The 22,500-nt window shown below is 40.7% G+C and overlaps 2 protein-coding genes across 9 annotated transcripts in view; one reads left to right on the top strand and one right to left on the bottom strand.

The window, feature by feature from the left end:
* Positions 1-1,375, top strand: part of cyb561 (cytochrome b561) — a 29,505-nt gene extending 28,130 nt beyond the window's left edge. For all 6 annotated transcript variants that reach the window (XM_088436638.1, XM_088436637.1, XM_088436642.1 and 3 more), the window contains one exon: positions 769-1,375. In XM_088436638.1, coding sequence (XP_088292764.1) covers positions 769-961 — 193 coding nt within the window. In that variant the 3' untranslated portion in view covers positions 962-1,375. The remainder of the gene's footprint in view (positions 1-768) is intronic.
* Positions 1,376-7,480: 6,105 nt separating this feature from the next.
* LOC148410154 (protein TANC2-like) overlaps positions 7,481-22,500 on the bottom strand; it is a 97,586-nt gene continuing 82,566 nt past the window's right edge. For all 3 annotated transcript variants that reach the window (XM_088436687.1, XM_088436688.1, XM_088436690.1), the window contains 12 exons: positions 22,165-22,302; positions 21,991-22,089; positions 20,904-21,095; positions 20,711-20,807; positions 18,888-19,021; positions 18,689-18,812; positions 18,387-18,562; positions 18,152-18,284; positions 17,856-17,947; positions 17,634-17,768; positions 15,178-15,278; positions 7,481-11,306 (listed from right to left, as the gene is read on the bottom strand). In XM_088436687.1, coding sequence (XP_088292813.1) covers positions 9,644-11,306; positions 15,178-15,278; positions 17,634-17,768; positions 17,856-17,947; positions 18,152-18,284; positions 18,387-18,562; positions 18,689-18,812; positions 18,888-19,021; positions 20,711-20,807; positions 20,904-21,095; positions 21,991-22,089; positions 22,165-22,302 — 3,084 coding nt within the window. In that variant the 3' untranslated portion in view covers positions 7,481-9,643. The remainder of the gene's footprint in view (positions 11,307-15,177; positions 15,279-17,633; positions 17,769-17,855; positions 17,948-18,151; positions 18,285-18,386; positions 18,563-18,688; positions 18,813-18,887; positions 19,022-20,710; positions 20,808-20,903; positions 21,096-21,990; positions 22,090-22,164; positions 22,303-22,500) is intronic.

Here is a 22,500-nt window from a genome sequence, read left to right as displayed (position 1 = left end):
CATATAAATATATATATATATATATATATTTATATATATACTGTATATATATATATATATATATATATATATATATATATATATATATATATATATATATATATATATATATATATATATACATATAAATATTTATATATATATATATATATATATATATATATATATATATATACAGTATATATATATATATATATATATATATATATACAGTATATATATATATATATGTATATATATGTATATATATATATATATGTATATATATATATATATATGTATATATGTATATATTTATATGTATATATTTATATATATATATATATATATATATATATATATATATATAAATTCTAAACTACTGTAGGCAACCCCAAAAATCTTTCTTATCACTTTATTAATTAATGACTACAATAACAATGACTACAATACAGTAAATTCAAGTAAACATAATTCTAATACATATTTTAAAATTACAGAGTATGAAAACACATGTCTTCTACAGTCACACGCCCTTTGCTCTGTGATTAGTTGGAGTGAAAATGTTCACACTTCACCAAGAAGCGTCTCGATCCAAACTAAATGAAATGAACAGAAACCTAGCCTTGAGAGTGCTTTCATTTGTGTACAGTCGTTTTTCTGTGGAAAAAAGTGACAGACTCTACTTTTTAAGCTTATCAAGCTAGCCGTGACTGTCTCCATGTATGCCGGTTCTCATGTTGCCATTCATTGTAGTATCTAAGTGTAACTTACTTTTCTCTGGCCCAGGTCAACCTATTCGTTATTTCCACCTGAGGGGGTTCTGGCCAACGTTTTGGGAATTCTGCTTGTGTGCTTTGGTGTGCTGCTGTGCTACATGATCACAAGGGAAGAGTACAGGCGGCCGCCCAACCCCGAGGAAGAGTCTTTGGCAGTCCACTTCAAGACCCTGAGCGAAGGGGGGTCACCCTCCATGCCCTAATGCATTTGCGTTGTTGTAAAACGCTAACCATTCCCCCCAGTTTATATTTTTTGTTTTCAAAACATACTACTGCAGCTTGGAATTAAATAGCCACTTCTATTGGATTGCAGATGTATTGAAGCTGTGATAATGCTCACTTTTGGTTCACACTGTCAGAGAGAATTAGCTTGCTTTGCTGTGGTGTGCACATGCCTTGGTTACTGTAAACATGTATATACAGTTTGTTGTCATTATTGAATGTAAAACATTCCAGTAAGTATGTTTAGATGCTTCCCAATGATAATTCATTTATGACTTGACTCGGAGCGGTACCTTTTTTTTTTTTTAAGACTTCAAGCCTTGGTGGAGATCCCTTTTATTGCACGTATTTATTATTGGGGTTGGAAGTTGGTCATAAAGACATGTAATGCATAAGAGCGAGAGCCATTCATTCCATTTTCTCAACCGCTCATCTTCACAAGGGTTGCGGGTATTGGGGCCCAGTGTCAGTTTCATGCAACCTAGAACATTTAATAACCAACAAACTAAAAGGAAGACAACAAAACTTTTCTCACGAGGAGGGCGGACAGGGACCTGCGACTACTCAGATCTCCTTCCGGTCTGGTTACACTTTGTGTTTGCATCTCTTTTCTTTGTTATGCCGCATTCAGATGGAACACGTCGTTTACGCTCTAGGCCAGGTGTTTTGTCGCAATCAAGTGGCTGACACCGTGCTTAATACTGTGCTGTCAGTGCTGCACTATCGTTATCTTAGCACAGTAACTATAGTTCAACAGCTATTAAAAAAGGAACCAAACGCAGCGCATACCAGTTGTCTCAAGTTCTCCCTTCCACCTTTCTACAAGCCAGGTGAGTGCTCTTGCTTATCTCCGTTTTTGTATTGAAAGCTCAGCTGGCTGTGTTGGGTAGCTCCGGGTGACCGCAAAGCAGCCACCATGATTTATTCCTGCCTCCTGTGTTAGCCGTTGAACGTTCCGGAAGCTGATTGGCTGACGCAACAAAAGCTAAAAATTTTTAACCTCTCACGCATAATTACGCGCCGCGCCAGTTGAGCAACGTCGCGTGTCCCTCAATCGCGTCCATCGTATCGCCCGACGCGCCCGTCGTGCAAACTCCATTGACTACAATATAAAACCGTCCGCTCATCGCGCACCATCTGAATGCGGCATTAGGGTTGGCCCTTGTGACAAATCAACTTGCTGCTCTGAAAGGTCAGGGGACATTATGGCAGCAAGGTAACAATCAGTTTCTCATTATGGGTGACAAGGTAAAAGTCAATACTCTATCATTCCAAGTGATCACTTCTATCTTCTTTCCCAGGAAGATGCAGATGAACCCCGTTCTGTTCCATCCTTTGATTAGGTCATTGTGCCTGTGATTTCCCAACAGAATATACCCATGTGAACCAAAATACATGTTGGAGAAACAAATATGGCATAAACAGTGCTCATTTTATCTCTGAAAAGTGTTGGGTCCCTCAAACTTCCAATACTAAAAAACTATGAGTCCCAAAAATTGCGCCGTAAAAAGAACAAAATTTAAGGTTCAAACTGTATTTACAAGATAAGAGAAAAAAAAAACAACAGATATTGGCAAATGTAACAGTAAAATTTAATAAATAATAGAAAGAACTTACATCTAGCCTCCGTCATCATCTTCATATTGTGGTCACTGATATGGTCGATTTTGGTAGAAAAGGCTGCTTAGCTTCAACATTTGTTCTTCTCGATCTTCCGAGGTGTTTTTGTTTTCGCTTTATACTTACTGGCTCATTGTTAGCTTGTGTATTACTTGACTTGTCACACACACAGGTACTTACCAAATTGCCAAGTTGATGTTGATTCGGGCCTTAAAAGGAAATTTTAGGAGGCAATTGTTTCTTGTAACAAGATCCTGTGTTGAGTGATGCTCTCTAGTTTGTTGCAATCTGTGTTTTTATTTTATGGGCACTTGGAGAATTTGTTTTTGTTTCAATGTGATCCACCTGCGTGTGGGTGTGTCTAATAAAAACCCTATGGAGTTGCGGGCAGTTGACTCTAATGGTGTGGAAGAGAAGTTAAGTCTCCAAGTGTATTTTGTTACTTTTCCCTCGCCCTGATGCCTGTAATTTGAACAGTTTGTTGCTAAATATAAACACTGTCTGGCCCAAGGTGCTGATTCAAATTATTAGAAGTGTTTTGTTTTTTTTAAACACTGTTGTGGCATCACGAGTCATCAATCAGCAGAGCTGAGTAGGAGCCGCTGGTCCCGACTAGCATTCGACCGGGATTAAATTTATTATGAATTATGGGAGACAAAGTTTCTGGGTTACCTTTGTCTGCAGGGCCTGAAAGAAACCCTTTTAGGACCACCCACAAGTGACGATGAAGATGCGCCGTTAGAGGACGAGAAAAAGAATGAAGAAGCGTATGCCGAGCTGATACAGTTCTTGGATGACAAAAGCTTGTCACTGGTGATGCGAGAGGCACAAGATCACTGCCGTGCAGCACTCAAAATTTTGAGAAACTGATGCTTGTAAAGGAAAGCCAAGAAGTATCAGCCTGTATACAGAGCTCACCTCGCTCCAGAAATCAAGTTATGAGAGTGTGACTGACTATGTGATTCGCGCAGAGACTGCCATTACAGCATTAAGAAACACAGGAGAGACACTACGTGATGGACTGTTGGTAGCAATGGTCTTGAAGGGGTTCCCGGAATCGTTTAAGCCATTTGCGATTCATATCACGCAAACAGATGACACAATTGCTTTTACTGACTTCAAGACTAAACTGAGAAGCTACTAGGACACTGAGAAAATGCGTGCTACAGTCACAGAGGACAAAGTGATGACTGCCCGAGCACAGCGAGCAGCAAGGCCCACCAAAGCAGGTCAAGATGAATGCGGCGGTGAGGCTGGAGCTGAACAGTGGTGTTCACACTGCAAGAGCCCCACACATCGGGATGCAACCTGCTGACAGCGGCGGCGGCAGCGAGACGATGCAAAGAAGGTTGCAGAGGAGTCAACCAGGACAGATGACCAGGTGGGGTACGCATTTAAGGTGAGAGACACGGCATTACCAGTCAAGCCGGGGTGGCAATGATATGAGAGGCCTGATGGTCGACTGCGGGGCAACCTCACACTTTGTTAATGACCTCGCCAAGTTCAGGTGCTTCGACAAGCACTTCCAGGCCGAGGTACACTGTGTCGAGCTGGCTGACGGCACGAGATGCAAAGGCATTGCAGAGTGTCGTGGCGATGCAGAGGTCTGCTTGATAGACAGCAGAGGGCGACACCTCAAGAAAAAGTACATTCCTTCGTATCCACAAAACATTTTCTCAGTGAAAGCGTCAACTTCCAGTGGAGTGACAGTGATCTTTAAGGAGGGCAAGGACATTCTTATTCACAAAGATGGTACACAATTTCCTATTCATGTACACAATAGACTTTATTATTTTCACACTGGAAATAGACACCAGTAGAGGCACTAAAGTTCGGGTCTGAGTGTTTTGCCTATAGACAAGACAAGAGAAAGCTTGACCCAAGGAGTGATAAATGTGTTTTCATTGGTTACAACAAAACCAGTCCTGCGTACATTGTCTATTTTCCTGATCGTGGTAAAGTCCAGAAAAACAGATTGGTCAAATTTATGCCCAAAAGTGGTGTTAAGCAGCAAACTCAGACTAATGTTGCGTCCGATGATGAGGATGATTTGAAGATGAAGCACAGAGCCGGTAAAATGAGGCAGCATGTAAACCCAAACGCAGTTCAGGTTCCAGTCAGTGAGGATGAAGAGGGTAGCCAACCAGAAGTAACTGAAGCTAAGCATATGCCAAGAAGGTACCCCGACAGAGTAAGGAGAAGGCCACATTACCTAAGTGACTATGTTTCATTGTATGCTTCCAATGAGGAAACAGACCCGGTCCAAATTAACATAGATTATTGCTACAGAGTAACATGTGACATCCCGGTAACTTTCAATGAAGCCTTAAGTTCAGAAAACTCAAAAGAATGGGGGAATGCTATGAATGAAGAAATATTTTAAATGAGCCCTGCACTTGTTGATATGACTCTTACTTGTTCATTTCTCTGTTAGTGTTTACAATTTTTATAAATAATAAACTGTCATGGTGAGATATTTTTTTATGTTTCAAATGTAATTTGCACCCAAGAGTACAATTAATTTTGTTCAACTGTTACAAAAAAGTTAGTGTTAAAAAAAAGTGAAGTTAAGTGAATATTCAATTTCAATATTTAATGTCATGCATGTTTCAAATTAACCAAAACACATGCTTAAGATAGCTGAAATGAAAATAAAAAAGAAGATGTTAAACAGAGAACGGCTCGCTCAAATGTATTTAAATTAATTGCGGCTATATGTAAAGAACGCCTGCCAAGGTTGGCCCCCCTACATTTTTCACACACCAAATCTGGCCCACTTTGCAAAACGTTTGGACACCCTTGCTTTAGGGGCTCCGTAGTAACTTTAAAGACAAGATACAACATCTTTTTTTTGTATTTTAATCCCTTTATAACTTAGTTTCACATCGTAGTGATGCTTTGTTTATGCTATAGGCAAAACAGTGCATTTCACAATTTCAATGTTAATATTCAAATTCAAGTTCAGTTACAAATGTTTGAAAAATAGATGCTTTCGGTGGGGCTAACGTTAGCGGCTAGCCTATATTGTTCTTAAGGTGTTGACATTACTGTATAACATGAGTTTTTTAATGCTTCATTTTGATACACATTGAACTATGTATATTTATATTTTAATACCAATTGTACAGTGAAAATTAGCATAAGCTTACCTTGTCATGACTGCTAGCTGCGACAGGGATCTTGCTGACAAGGTTTCTACATGCTGGTGATTCCACTGTGGAAAGCGACAGCATATCTCCTAACGACTCTTCTAACCTCTTGATGTGGAAGTGTCATCCCTCAGCGAGAGAGTGCAATCGTCCATGTGCTTTCTTTTCACTAACTTCACGTTATTAAATAACTGGTCCTATCGCGAAGTGGAAAGCTTTTTCGTTGGCATGCACAAAGTGCACCTAACAAATATATTTTTCTTGTCTTTATCTTTGACGAACTGAAAGTAATGGTCGTGTGTCCATCTTGAGTGCAAAAGGTTTATATATCCAAAACTGTACAAGCATAATGTAACTATAATAATCATAAAACATTAACATTACTGTTAATCATAAAACATTTAAAATGTTTCATTTATTGAAAAACGTTCAGGTGGTTTGTACACTTTACATCACAAAATCTTGCGGGTCGGATTAAACCCGTTTGCAGGCCAGAACTGCAAACCGTATTTTTGACACCCCTGGTCTGGTTTATTATTGGGTTTTTTTTTTTTTAATACTGCTCAAAACTGGTACAAGCACAACATCACTTTTAATCATAAAACATTTCAAGTTTTTCAGTTATTGAAAATATTCAGGTGATTTTTATATTTTACATGACAAAATCTTGTGGGCCAGATTGAACCCGCCTGAACTGACCCGTGGGCCGTATGTTTGACACCCCTGGTCTGGTTTATGAATGTTTTTTTTAATACTGTCCAAAACAAGTTGTACTGTTTTGTAAAAGCCCCAAATCACCTTTAATCATAAACATTTCATTTTTCATTTGTTGAAAAAATTCCGGTCATTTTTCACATTACAAATAAATGTGAATGAGTTGATAAAATCCATTGAGAAAGCTATCCCCACTGTTATACCAGTGACATAAAATAATGGGAAAGGCAATTGAACTTATCCTCTGTCATTCACCCCCCCCAAAAAAAAACAAACAAAAAACATCTACAGTACTTTTGTGCTCAGGTCAAAGCACAAACAGCATTACTTTGGTATCAAGGAACTACTGTGAATCGAGGAGCTTCATTCCGACAACAGTAGTGCTTTAGCACCATCTTGATTCCATGGAACTATAGGTAAGCAATTTGATTTTATTTTTATTTTTCTCGAATAAAGGTGATTTGCTGGATTGGACAACTTCCCCAGAAAAAAACTAAAACTAATAATCTGAAATGCTTAATTTGAAACTTACCATATTGATGCCACTAAAATTGATATGAGTAGTATCTATCTGAACAGAGGCAATTTGCTGTGTTGAAAAACTTCCCCAGAAAAACTCATGGTTAAATAAACCTGAAATGCTAAATTTGAAATAAGTCAGTGTATATGAACAGCTTCCTGAGTAAATTTTGTGTATATTCATAATCATCAGCAAAGAATGGCTACTATTACTGTATTACACTGTATGGGAATTAATCAATATGCTTGTGTTCACAAGTGACGATTTTATGTCTATTTGAATGTACAGACAGAGGTATATTGCATGCATTTTCGAGTGTTGTGAAATATCGTCATGTCCACATGATCTCTCTCTTAGTATTACAGCCGTTATAAAAGATATTGTCTACGTACAGTATATTACTTTTATCTTTATTCTAACTGACACTACATTCTGACATTGCTCAGAACATGCACAGCCCGGGGTCTCACACAGTCTACAGAATAACACACTACAGCCACTTGTCAAGGAGGTTTAATAACATTTTGCAATACATCCAATCAAATGGGTATTTTAAAATCTCAAATGGTGGAAAAAAAAAAATGGCTGGTTAAACATGTCACCGCATCAAGTACCGTGACATCAAGAATTGTTTTTTTTTAAGAAACATACAAGAAAAAAAACATTAACGTCCACAAAACGCACAAAACCTTAAACAAGGAACTGAAAAAAGTAGGGCCTATGACCCTGCACAGGCTACACGGTGTACTGTACACAATGAATATGCCAATCTCTTCAAAGAATTTTTGATGCTCACTTGTGCTAAACATTAATCATAGTACTCTTTGGCCTTGGAAGTGGGCCAAATGCTTGGCTACAACCACCAAATATGGATCCTGAGTGAAATGAATATACTGTGACCAGTGGGACATTCCAATCCCAGGTCAATGGTATATGCTTTTTTTCCATGACAATATCAAATGACAATAGTGAAAAAGTATGAGGGCCACTCTAAAAAGAAAGTACACTTTTTCAAAGGCCATACTTGTAGTGACATCGCCACAAATAACTGTCTTTTCACTACGGCCCTAATACATGTGTAACACTGGACATCCAGGTGGCTCGAAATGTTGAAAACAAAGCCAAAATGAAGTACGTACAACGAGACATTTCATATACAGTGATCCGTCGCTACTTTGCGCCTCACCTATTGTGCCCTCAGTGGATTGCGGATTTTTCTTGGCAAAAAAAGCTATATTGCGGAGAGACACCTGTAACAGTTTCCTGCATTCGGAGAGACACTGTAACAGTTTCCTGCATGCCAAACAGACAAGGTAACTATAAATGCACCTGCCACAGGACATTTAACTACTGCAGTACACATATTTACTTAAAATTAAACTATTAAACATTATACAGTAACTGAACAGTTACCTCTTTCCATCCTTTGAAGTCTCGTAACAGCCGCGGCCACATTCGCGGCGCCCAGAAGTCTAATTAAAGTGATAGCTGATAACAATGAGTTTCCACTTGAAAAACCATTTTATTATAAAAGAAATTTAGGTAACAGATTTCCAGCAGTCTGGTGAACATCTTTGCTCCTCTCCGTCGGGTCCATGGTGACAAAAAGGTTGGGGACAGCTGAGGTAGACCAAGGTCTCAATCGGAAAACGCACACGCTCTTGGATAGAGTCGAGGGAGAGGAGCACTGTTGGAAATCTCTTACCTAGATTTCATTTATTATAAAATGGTATGTCAAGTGTAAACTCTCATTGTTATCATGTTTGCTTAACAGCTTTTACAGCTTTCAATTTAATTAGACTTCCAGGCGCCGCTAATATTACCGCGGCTGCAGACTTCAAAGGATGGAAAGGTTTAATAATTTAAGATTTAAGTAAATTTACGTTCTGCAGTAACATTTGTCTTGAGTATGTATAGTATGAATACTTGACTTTAAAGAAAAAAATCTGGTACGATCTCACATGCGTGTGTGTGTGTGTGTGTGTGTGGGGGGGATTTTTCACTTATCGCGGGTGGGTTCCGATCCCCATTAACCGTGAAAAACGAGGGATCACAGTAAATCTTTTTTGCCCCCTTTTTCAAAAAACAAAAACCACAGACAACTAAGTACACATTTCAAGACAACTTAAAAACAGATAAATACAGTTGTTTTTCTTTGCGCAATAAGTCAGAGTCATGTAATAACAGCTTAGTCTCTCAAACTGTGGCTCGGGACTGGCTCAGGCATAACCCTTACCCTACTAGAACTGAACTGTCATATGGACAAGGATTGTAGTATATCAAAAATTGCTCAAAGGACTTGCAGTTACCATCGTGCAGTGTTTTTGTTTTTTTTTCCCCCCATGGGGAATTCCAAAGGAGAGAGGGTTAAGTGCTTGCGCAGCTCTTCAGGGAATGCTATTGTGTCCACAGGAGGTCAAAGAAAAAAATGAGTCCACCCTAGACGTTCCTGCTCTACCTTGTGCTCAGATGACCTCCCACTTGCTCACCATTGAGGTAAAATTCTGCACAATGAACTAACAAAGATCTTGTGACGTGCATTTCTCCATTATGGACAATGACACACCCTGGAAACCATTCAACAGTTATCAGTCTTACCCTTCAAGTAGGTTGGACTACGCATTATACAAATTGGGTCAATTATTCATCTTCTTACTCTTCTACACATTGGACTCCACAAAAGGTCTTTTGGCTTTGACAGGAGAGGTCGGACAAGTCTTTCTATTCACCGGCAGCGTTTGCGCGACTTTCACGTCAATGTAAGGCAGCTTCTGAGAATTGTTGCCCGGCAACACGTCGTAGTAAGGTAGTTGCCTGTCATAGTGGCCGTTGTTGTTGCTGCGGTTGTGATAGGCAATGGAGAAAGCCTGCTGCGACTGGCTAAACTCATTGGCTTCTTTGCCAGGATGCTTTGCGGGAGACGTGACTATTGTGTCCACCGATGAAACGGCCCACGATCGAGAAGGGCTGAGGCTAGATGAGGAGGTGGGCGGAGCCTGTTGCTGATATTGTTGGTGCACCCTTACGGACTTGTCACTGAGACCCATGTAGGGCGTGTTTCTTGATGAACGACCGGCCTCTCCCGGATAAGTCCCGCCCCCAATCACGCACTCCAGCTGGGGAGAGGACTTGAGCATGAAATCATCGAGGTGAGCGAACGGTTTTTCTTTAAACGCTAAGTCCACATTCTGCGCGGAGGCTGACGTTCTGAGATTTGCGCCCCGGTTGTCCGCCTGCTTGCTTGCCACGCCGCTGCTGCTAGTGGAGACGCTGATGTTGGTGCTCTGGGACTGGATGACGGATCTATGGGGAAGAGCGGGGGAGGCTGAATGAGCACTAAGCGGGTGTCGTAAGGCTGCCTGGTGAAGGTACTGATGGTCGTCAGGTGGACCTTTTGCCATTTCGGTCACTTCCATGGGATAATAGGCGGCTTTACACTGGTTGCGGCTATATTGACGGGTCTGGCCAAAGCGACCGATCCCGGGTCCGTATGGGGGTGTAGGGTTTGACTGGTAAACCGGCTCAACATCAGCACTCTCCTCAAGATACGAAGAGCCACAACTCACACCCGCCTGTGCCTGCTGGCTCGCTTTCATGTCAAAGGGGTTTGGGCACATACCCTCCCCGAGTTCAGCAAGTTCTTGCGGCAGTTGGGCAAACTGAGAGTAAGCAGAACTACCCAAAACCACACTGGCGTGAACTGCTGAACTGGGTTGACCCATTCTGACAAGCTGGACTTTGGCTGGCTGCAGCCATTGGTTTTGGTTCTGAAAGGATCTGGGCTGATAAAGATGCTGCTGTATTGCCTGGTTCTGATCCGCGGGGTGAGCGAGTAGGAACTTGCGGTCCGACACGGGGCTGGTGGGCTGCCGATTCTGCCGCAGAGAGTTCGGAGGGCTGAAACGATGATAGGAGGAGGGTGCAGCGTGAGAGGGGGAAGAAGAGGGAGAATGGGCGGGACTTGACTGACGGCAATGCGCATTATTAGTTGGGGAGAGGGAAGGTGGCAACTGCACCCCTGAATGGCCATAGGCATGAACAGTAATATCTCCTTTCCATTCATTTCTATCTTCTTCGTTCTCGTCATCTCTGGCAAACGCTTCATTGGCGTGAACCTGCAGGTAATCACAATGTCTGGTCCTTGGATCATTTTTTGAGAAGTTTTCCTGACAAAAATGCTGCGTCGAAGGAGTGGAAGAGTCTTGTTGTTGCGCATGCTGGCGACACTCTTCCTTGACCCGAGACAGCAGGCGTTGAATCTCCCGGTTGGAAGGACACAAGCGGCTGGCTTCCAGCAGATCTTCAAGGGCTGCATGAAACTGCCTACATTTGGAGATATGGTGAAGAAGTGATGAAAGACTATCATCATCAAATCATTTTAAATTCAATTATCTATTAATTTATTAATTATTTATTCAATTGAGTAATCCTCCCACCACAACTTATTTCATTTTTTTTTATCTACTAACTTTGAAGGTGAGTTGATTTATTTATTTTTTTTTAATATACAGTGGTCCCTCGCTACTTTGTGCCTCGCCTATTGCGGCCTCAGTGCACCGCGGAATTTTTTTGGGAAAAAAAAATATGTATTGTGGGGAGACGCATTGTGAAAGTTTCCTGCATGACAGATAGGCGAGTTATCTATAAATGCGCTTGCCACCGGCACTCCTCGTAAGTCAAACTACTACCACAGTACACATACTTAAATCTGTTTTTAATTTAAAGTGAGCAATTTCTTGGATGTCTAACTAAGAGCAAGTAACGAGTAGCTTACCAAACATGATTAAAAAGCAGAGTTTACACTTTACATTCCAATTTAGGCAAGAGGAAGCTTTTTTCCTCTTTCAACATCTCTCAGCTGCCTGTGTGCTCAAATCACGTTTTCCGCTATGCCCCCCCCTAAAAAAATAGTGCTAGTGCTGTTCTCACCTGACTGGCCAAGCAATCTGTCAATAAGCTCAAGGGGCACTCACTCCTATGCGGCATTTGACAAATGAACTCCTCATTGGTGCCTGCGTCTTGTAGGGGTGCTCCTTCATCGCTTGGTTAGCCAGTCAGGTGGGAACAGTTCTGTTCTTTTTATTTTTATTTTTTTTTAGGTCATAGCGGAGGACATGCTTCAAGCACACAGGTGGCTGAGAGATTGTGAAAGATGAAAAAGAGCTTTGGAATCCTCTTGCCTTTTGTAACAAGTTGGAATTTGAAGCAGGGCGGCTCGGTGGCTCAGTGAATAGCACGTCCGCCTCACGGTTCAAAAGTCCAGGTTCAAATCAACCTGGCTCTGGCCTTCCTGTGTGGAGTTTGCATGTTCTCCCGGGTTCTCACTCCAGCTTCCTCCCACACTCCGAAAACATGCATGGCAGGTGAATTGGACATACTAAATTGTCCATTGGAGTGATTGATGCGTGAATGGTTGTTCGTCTCTGTGTGCCCTGCGATTGGCTGGCAACCAGTTCAGGGTGTCCCCTGCCTCCTGCCCGAAGCCTGCTGGGATTGGTGCCAGCAAGCCTGCGACCCCTCTAGAAAATGGATGGATGGATGGAATTTGAAGTGTAAACTGCTTTTTAATCATGTTTGGAAAGCTACTTGTGACTTGCTCTTAGTTGGAAATGAATAAATACTTATTATAAATTATTTTTAAATTACTTATTAAAAATTTTCAGCTCACAAAATCATCTTGCGGTAAGGATTAAACCCATTTGTGGGCCAGAACAGTTTGACACCCCTGATTCAGACGCTCTAGCTGTTGACTAAGAAAAGCTTAATGCAGTGTTAATGCGGTGTTAAAATGATCATCATTTCATGCTGCTGAAACTAACTGCAAAATCTCCCAACAGTTCGTACAAAAAAATGAAAATGGTTGTCTTGACACAGGTAATAACGTTATCTAACTTAGCATTAACTTAAGACACACTATGATGCCTAATGCCGTGTTCAGATGGAGCGCGAAGAGCGGACGGTTTTGTTTTGTAGTCAATGGAGTTTGCGCGACGGGTGCGATGACGCTTCGAGCGACGCGATGGACGTGATGGAGCGACGCGCAGCGCGTAATTACGCGTGACGCGAGAAGTTAAAAAATTCCCGAAGCTGATTGGCTTACGCGACGCGACAAAAGTTCCTTTTTTTTTTAAACTTCTCGTGTCACGCGTAATTACGCGCCGCGCGTCGCTCCATCGTATTGTTCGATGTGTCTTCGCGCCAGTCGCGCTAACTCCATTGACTGCAAAACAAAACTGGCCGCTCTTCGCGCTCCATCTGAACGCAGCAGACTTCAGTTACTCTCTCATTCCTCGCTGCTGTGGGCGAATAACTTTCTGATATTCATCTTTGAGTTACACTTTAAGTCAATTCAAAATAATATTTTTAACACTATGTTGTCCATAAACTTACCAACGTCTTGTAGTGAGTTCGTCTCCTGCTAATCCCCCTTGCTCTCATGTAATATACTGTACATGAATAAATTACCATATTAATTAGCCATGTGTGCATTGTTCATGTGAAGCGAATGCAGTAGTTGAATTGCTATACTAACTAAGTAGTATGTGGCATGTACGCGCTGAGTGAATATGCTTTTATTGGTGAAGTTTTTTCCCAAGCACTGCAAATCAGTACTGTAGTGTAGCATGTGCCGTGGTGACATTTGTCTCGTGACGCGCCTGGTTATAAAGGAAGTTAGACAACGCTTTAAAAAAAAAAAGTAAAAAAACAAGTAACATGAAACAAAGCATTGGGTGATTTTATTTTGAAGTTATCCCTGTACGCATGGTTGTGACAGTGAAATTGTCATCTACTTGATGTTTACCTCACCAGTCCCCCCACCAGTAGTGGTATTTTTGAATACAAAGATGTGTTCTTTTTTTTCTCGATTGATGTTATTTTCCGCAAGATCAAAACAAAAATCGCGGATGAAGTTGTTAATAATGTTCATAAATGGTCAAGTTTTGTTGAATAAAAGTGTAGATGGACGATGATTCATATTTTGAATTAAAAAAAAAAAAAAAAAAAGATGCTTCCGAGGGACGCATGTTGATTTGAAAGTACTGTATGTGTCCCCTGGCAAAAGTTATGCGTCGCGGATGCAGGGACACAGGCAAACCAGAGCACAGCGTATATCAAGACAGTCTTTTCATATGTGTTATTTTCTTCTCCAAAATACTGCTGTGGCATGCCTTTTCCACTTTTTGAGTGACTTTTTTTTAATTGGGAATTATCTCAAACTTGACATGTCCACTGTTTACGTGGAAGTTTCCCCATTGTTGCCAATGCCACACTGCGTGCATCTGCAATAACGGGTATGTGTGAGGAATGGTAGCGGAGACATGGAGAGTACCTCAAGCCAGATATTTTTGATTTTTGATATTCTTCCATACATCCATCATCTATAGCCGCTTATCCTCACTAGGGTCGCAAGCTTGCTGGTGCCTATCCTGGCAACAGGCAGTAAGTGGGGGACACCCTGAACTGCCAGCCAATCGCAGGACACAGAGGGACAAACGACCACTCACACACCCAATCACACCTGCGGACAATTTAGAGAGTTCAATACACCTGCCATGCATGTTTTTGGAGAGTGGGAGGAAGCCAGAATGCCCGTACAGAACCCATGCGAGCTCGGGGAGAACATATTTCAAACAGAACAAATTCCACACAGGAAGGCCGAAGCCAGCTGGATTCAAACTCAGGTCTTTGAACTGTGAGGCAGACGTGCTAACCACTCTCGACCGAGCCCCTGCAGGTATTTTTACTCAACCTATTTTTAAGTTAATTCACCTGGCTTATATGAGACAGACTCCTCCAAAATTTAAGCCTTAAATAGTCTAGTTACTCTACTATTCCATAAAAGCAGACTTATTTTCTTTGTGGTGAATCCAAATAAAGCCACTCTAAACATTTCCTTTTATTTTAGAAAGAAATTATCAACAATTTGTCAGGTTATGGACCAAACAACTTCCTGAATCTTAATTCTCTTTATATTTTTCATTTTCTTCAATGTCAATTTGAAATAATGCCTTGCTTTAAAAAAAAAAAAATTAAAGCTTGAAAAAAATACACTGATTAATCAGCAAAATAATGGTCAGATTAATCAATTCCTAAAATAATTTTTAGTTGCAGTTCTAATTTTTATTACACACTTGTGTAGCATTCTTACATAAATCAAGTGGTAACTTATTGTGTCTCAAGAGGTTATAGTTACCTGCGACTTCGTTTGGCACGCGCTCTGGCGTAGAAGGCCTCATAAGATTTGGCTTTCAGCTCCAAAGCTCTGCTCGCGAACTCCTCGGCAAGACCAAAATCCTAAAGGTGAAAATGTACATTTGAGAGCAAACTTATCTATCTATTGTACGTTTGAGAGCAAACTTATCTATCTATCTATCTATCTATGTCTACATATATATATATATATATATATATATATATATATATATATATGTATTTGAGCGCTGCGGCTTATAGTCCTGTGCGGCTTATCCGCTGTTTTTTTTCCCACCAGTCAAGCAAATGTGTTTATCTGCTCAAGGAGTCAGTTTAACGAATAACTATGAAATATAACAGCAAAGATGTGAATCAATGGCTGTGCTCAAAAGGTTTTAAAATACATTATTAAAAATATATTTTTTAAAAAGTCTAAATTGAATAAGATTATTCTGCCCTTCCAAAGTGCAGTAACACCTGTGTTGTTCTAGATTTGTACATAGACTTAAGAGTACCCTCTTCTGGTTACTTTGAAATGACTCGCTAAGATGCTGGTCTGCTATTAGTCGGCGTCACTGTCAAAATGGCGGTATGCTACGGACTGGATCGCATCTGAGTGCTTAAAATAACCATTTATTGTGCATTATACTGCTTAATTCAAATTTGATAGAAGTTCCGTTGCAAAGAATCGATCGTTAATGTAATTTAATCGTCGAAAAAAAAAAAAAAAAACATACAGTGGGTCCCCGGTTTACGAGATTCATCCATTCCATGGTTGGGCTCATAAGGTGAAATCGCCGTATGCCGGGCAATCCAAACCTATGTTAATTAGCTAATGCGTGTAAAAGCCCAGGTAAAACCATCAAAATGGTATATACGTATTAAAAATTGGTATCAAAATAGGATCGTAAGTGTTACTTATACATAATATACACGTATACAATGAAATAACATCATAAATAAAAAATATAGAAAGGAATTATTTGCCTTTGAGTGACGATTGTTATGGCCATATTCCCTAGTAAGGGTAGCCTGGGCTAGGTTAGCTTAGCTTTCTTCATATTTCTTGATTATCTCCAGCTTTGTCCATATAAATCATCTTCTTACTTCTCTCTTTAACATCACGAGCAATCATGGGACTCATGGCTAACCAATTCAAGTTTGAATTAAGCACTAAAATGCACTACAAATGTAGACCAGCATCTGACTGTTTCCAGGACACTGACCAAGAGAAGACCAGTATCTTAGGAAGTCGAGACGCCGACCTAAAAACGCCTCAAGAGAGTCAAAACAACAAACACAACCAACCCAACAGGTCATGACAGTTGTTGATGTTAATTGTAAAGCAGGCTAAATGCTTTAAAGAGGCGACGAAAAAACTCAGTAATCCAGATCGTAACGTGGAAAAAAAAACGTAAGTCAGGGACGCCGTAACCCGGGGGTCCACTGTATATACAGTGATCGTGATCCCTCGCTACTTCGAGCTTTGCCTATCGCGCCCTCAGTGCATCGTGGATTTTTTGGGGAAGGAAAAAAAATTATATTGCGAAGAGACGTGCCATATAGGCAAGTTATCTATACTGTAAATGGACTTGCCACTGGGACTCATTAGAAGTCGAACTACTACTGCAGTACACATATTTACTTTATCTTAAATGATTAAACCTTAGGCTATACCGTAAATGTACTGGTATGCCCTCTCTTTTATGTGTCTTCCGTGTCTAGTCACGTGCCTATATGTTTAGCACTTCCTCGGCCGTCCGACTAGAGCAAGTAACAAGAAGCTTACCGAACATGATTAAAATGCAGAGTTTACATTTTAAATTCAAATTTATTACAAAAGGCAAGAGGATCCAAAAGCTTGCTTTCGTCTCTCCTGTAACCGTCTGTGTGTGCTCAGCTCAGCACACATGCACACGTTACGAACGTGCTAGTAAGCTCATTGATTGACTCGTAGGCGTGCCGAGAGCAAACGCACACACTCGTCTGTGTGCCTACGTAGAGAGCAACGGAGAAATGCACAGCTTTGGAAATCTGACATTGACCTAGATTTATTTTGTAATAAATTGAAATTTCAAGTGTATTGTTATGCTATAAGAGGCTTCACTTTAATTCAATATCCGGGCAGCTGCTCGCAAGAGTTCAAAAGATGAAAAGTAGTACCTACTGTTTAATTAGTGTAAAAGGTTTAATAATTTAAGATTTAAGTAAATAAGTGTACAGTAATGCAGGAATATTTGTCTTAAATTTCAAATTTTCAAATTTACAAAAAAAAAAAAAAAATCCGTGTGTGTGTGTGTGTGTGTGTGTGTGGTAAATCGCGGTTTTCACTTATCGCGGGGGGTTTCGGTCCCAATTAACCGCGAAAAAGGAGGGATCACTGTATTAAAAATGATAAATGATACAATATGTATCAAGATATGGTTATGCAAGAGAGAGAGAGTAAGAACGACTCACATTCATCTTGCGGCGACAACGTGACAAGTTGAGAAGCACGCACACCCTCAACTGTCTGAACGTCTTCATCTCGTCCACTGGAATCTTCTGGAGCGCAGACTGATAGGAATGAGCTGCTTCTCTCACCTTACCTTGCTAAACACACATCAACACATAACATGCTTTATTTATTCTCTTTAGAGCATACAATTCCTGCAGGTTCCTATGAGTTTAACAAGTTACCTTGTACAGTTTGTCTCCCTCTTGGACCAATTTACTGATAAGAACCATTAAAATGTCTGGTTTGGATGTAGCCATGGCCCAGGTTGCTGGTCCTATATAAAAAACATGTAATACCTCAACAAAATAGAAATTTTGCTCCTCCAAGATAAAAGAAAAATGTATTGGGACAAATGTCCGAATAAACGTAGAATTTTAGCTCTTCCTAAACACACATCTTAGAAGGATGCGCCTCTTTGTGTTGTTAACAACGTGAGAGTAACAAATTGAAAGAAAATACACACTGACACGAATTTTACCTATTTTGGCCCCTTTTTTGAGCAGAGCAATGACGGTCGAAGTGTTTCTGCATCCGACCGCTCGATCCAGTGGCCGCATACCACTAGAGTCCACATGCTCCACAGATGCACCGTGGTCAACCAGATGCTTCACCTGACGGGTGACGCAAAGTACAGGCAAATTTGAGTAGGCTGCTTTGTTCAAAATAGAAATAGAAATGCTCCATCAGTTTTCACCGTGTTTAAAGACACTGACCACTTCGGGATCACCACAGAAAGCAGCAAGATCCAAAGGCGTCCGACCACTGCGATCGCTGTGCGTTGTGGCTGCACCTCTCGCCACCAGCTCTCTGACCAATTGGAGCTGGCCTTTCAGACATGCCCAGCTCAATGCCGTTAAACCTTCCTTGTCAGCCTGATCCAAGGACGCACCTAAAATCAATCCAAATGAACCGTAGTGCGCATTTACATGTACTGTATAAGGTAACGTAAAATAGATCACATATTCATTGGTTTGGTGTGAGTATATTTTGTAATTGAAGGTTAGTTTCTCTTTACCATGGTCCAACAGCAATTTGGCGGTGTTCATGTGACCTTCTGAGGCTGCTGTCATCAAAGCAGTGCGGCCCTGCTGATCCACCGTGTTGACCTGCGCCCCGTGATTTAATAACAACTCCACAACCTAACAGGGAGATGCAGACAGGAGACAGATAAAGAAGATAACAAAAATCTGTTTGAGTGTGTTTAGTGCTTCTACCTGCCAATGGCCTTGCCTGACCGCACACAACAGTGGTAAGACGCTTCGTCTACTGCCTTGATCCAAATCAGCACCTTGATCTAACAGCAGCTTGCAGACTGATAACCTGCCACCTCCTGCTGCTGCTGTCAGAGCTTTCGAGACAAAATGGCAAATGAAGATTATTTAGTAGTAATAATTAATAATTAATTCAAAAGATAAATAATAATGTATGTTTTTTTACATATAATCATTGGTAATTTAATTAATTAAAAATACAGTTAACGAAACATTAAACATTAATTAAAGAAACATAAAAGGATGTGATTGGCAGCTGCAGTAGGAGGACTCATGTAATATACGTGAAGGCAGATGACGCAGGGGTGAACAAAAACTTATAGGTTTTGAGTGATTTGTATGGTTCTAAATAACTGTGCCTTTTAAAATTGCAATATTTTGCCAATCTGGTTATCGGCCAATGGACCACCGCACTAATGTTTTGGAGAATGTAGGCAGAAACCGGAGTACCCAGAGGTGTTCAGTATTATTTCACCTCTCAGTTTTTCAGCATCTTTTTTCTTTAATTTACAATAATCTTAAATATTGCAGAGAAGGACTATTCAATGGTATCATCAAACCAGTCATAGTGACATTATATAACCATAATGTCAAACTATTAAGAGAAGGAACGTTTTATTCTTTTTTTTTTTTAAATTTATAAAATCGATTTTCGAACAAGACTGCTTGGTGGCCAAAATGGATGGATGGGTGGATGGATTGATTTTGGAACAAATTATCTCGATTGTGAATTGCAGTATATTGTCACACAGTCCTCCAGCTCAGCAAACTAATTTCCAGCCTCACCACACCTGCTCAACCCTTCTGCCAATCAGCCCTAAACACCAACAGCTGCTACCAATCATCTCAGTATATAACCCGTTCTCATCCTCGCCATACCTGCCAGATTGTCTTTATATGCCACGCCGAGCTTTCCAGTGATTCATCCTGCCTGTCTGCTCGTGCATTGATTCTGTCCGTCCCTGATTATCCGATAGCCTGCCAATTACATCTGACCTTTGGTGCTTCGACCCTGCCTGTATCAACTACCCGCTAACCTGACGCTCTTACCAGCCTGCCCAAGCCCCCGTCCCATCTGCTTCACCTCGCCCGACTGGCTGCCAAGCTCCTGCTCCGCGGAACCCGAACCCGAACCCGCCACCACTACGCCCCACTCTCGTCAGCGGCCACTCCAGCAAGTATCTTCTAGTCAATAAATGTTCATTCACTGCACTTGTCCGTGCTTTTGGGTCCTCACTCCTGCACCTGTAGCATATATAAAAATCTGGATTCTATTGTGAATGAATATTTTTGGCACACATCTACTCGTGGTGGTAATAATAATAATAATAATAATAATAATAATATCAAACCATGCTATTCATAGTAGCGTTATTAAACTGCAATGCAAAAGTAATCAGGTTATAAATTTGAGGGAAAGTGCAGAAAAAAAACTACGGTATCTAATGATGAACTTTGTTTCCCTCAAGTGTGCAATTTTCACTTGTGAAAAACCATCTGCACAGGAGTAAATGCATCCAATAAATGGGTAATGAAACAAACAAATGGATGTGTGCAATGGTCTAAGCAACAAAGTCCCTTTAAATTGCACAGCTTAAACTAGACCAAAAAAAATTGCCTAATGAATCTCGGCTATGAGTTGTCTCATCACTGGACATGGTGCAATTAATGATGGAGTTAAATAAAACATAAAAGAGGTTGTCAGTAGTCAACACTGAATATCATCTGTCATTAAATGCTGAATTGTACAGTTGATTTTTTTATACCTGTCTCTCCCCACAGACTATCAGGTATGTTGATCCCAGGTCTCTCCTCCTCTTTATTATTATCTTCCTCTGGAGGATCCAGGAGATAAGATACTACCTACAAACAAATGATGTTTATCACTATAATAGTGTCAGAGTCCCCTTGCTTACCCTATTGAGGACCAAAATGGATAAAACATCTGTACGTGTGTACCTCTGCATGGCCCATACTGGCTGCAGCGGTCAGCGCATGCTGTAGCGCCTGGCTCCTGCTCACCCCCCTCTGGCCGCAGCAGGAGGTGCAGCTCCACTCAGCGTGCTTCAGAAGGAAACGGAGCACGCCGAGGTGGCCCTGCTGAGCTGCATGTACACTGACACATCGACCTGAGCTGTCAACGTGACCAACCTGAGCAGAAAAAGACGCACATGGCTTTATTGACAGGAACCGTATTGACCAACAATGGTACTTCAGAGTAATATAGAGCCACGTTGCAATGATTGTTCGCATTAACCCCTGGGGGAAATTTTGACTCAACTTGGGCTTTTAGATGTTGGTATTGATGGTATCAAAGGAAAAACATACAAAACACAACACACACGCACACACACACAAGGAGGCTAAAATATTGCATAGATTCTCAAAACATGTCGACTTTCAATATGCCATTGTCCTGCCGTCCCTTCTAAACGCTTGCAAACGGGAGGTGGAGCGGTACACCCTGTCGACCTCAAATTTAGGCCATGTCGGGCTCATTTGCCACCACTAAAAAGTGGAAATACTGTCAGTTTTGGACATATTGAAAGCTGATGTCGTATTATGTATTTCCCACGATGTTTTTCACTAAACCTATCAACAGACACTCGCACACATTATGCAATAGATTTTTTTGTGTTGAGACTGCAAAACCACCAGGGGTGGTCAGCGGACAACTTATGACATTTGCAAGCCATTCTTAGCTTGACTCCCATAATGCAAAGTTCTTACTATGCATTGTGGAACTTGTAGTTGACCAAAGGAATCGGTAGAATATATGTATATATGTAAATTTACATATGTATGGATAGGGCTGATGCCCCTGAACATTTTGAGGCGTTAAAAATATTTATATTTGATGATGTTATGACCCTTTCAAAATCAGCCCACGTTGGGTGATAACAAGGCCAGGTTAGTAAAAATTCTGCGGACACCCAGAGGTTAAACTAAAGGAAATTGGTTAAACCCCTTGTATCAAGGATGTGTTCTCACCACAAAAAATGTATTTCGGGATGAAAAAGTTCATGAACTTTGTGGCAGGCATTACCTTGGCTTTATGCTGACAAAGTAGTGTGATAATATCCAGATGTCCAGCAGAAGCAGCAAATCCTAGTGCAGTTAACCCCTCTTGTGATTGAATATCAACCTATACAAATTATGACAAGGTTTTAGCTTTAACCCAGTGTCCTGTCAAATCAGTATTTGCAATTTTATTCATTACCTGAGCTCCATGGTCAAGTAAAAGAGCTACGACATCACCATGGCCCAAATGAGCATGAACACATAGCAACGGGGCATTATTGAGGACACCGCTCCGATAATCCACATCAGCCCCGCTCATAATCAACAATCTGCTCACCTGGATAGAAAGGAAAGTAAGTTAAAGTCTGCCTGTTTTCTGTAATACTGCATGCACAAAAGACCCAATGGAGACAGGTAGACCTGAACGCCATAATGCATTTTAAAGAGAAAATAGTGGGAAACAAACATTTTTAATTGCAAATATTACTTTAGTTAGTTTTACTTGAGGGATATGCTATATTATATATATATATAT

Source organism: Hippichthys cyanospilos, chromosome 16, assembly GCF_059441005.1.
Source record: "Hippichthys cyanospilos isolate Australia breed blue-spotted pipefish chromosome 16, RoL_Hcya_1.0, whole genome shotgun sequence".
NCBI classification, from domain to species: Eukaryota; Metazoa; Chordata; class Actinopteri; order Syngnathiformes; family Syngnathidae; genus Hippichthys; species Hippichthys cyanospilos.
Note: the sequence above shows the minus strand (reverse complement) of the source record. Positions and strands in the feature narration are given on the sequence as shown.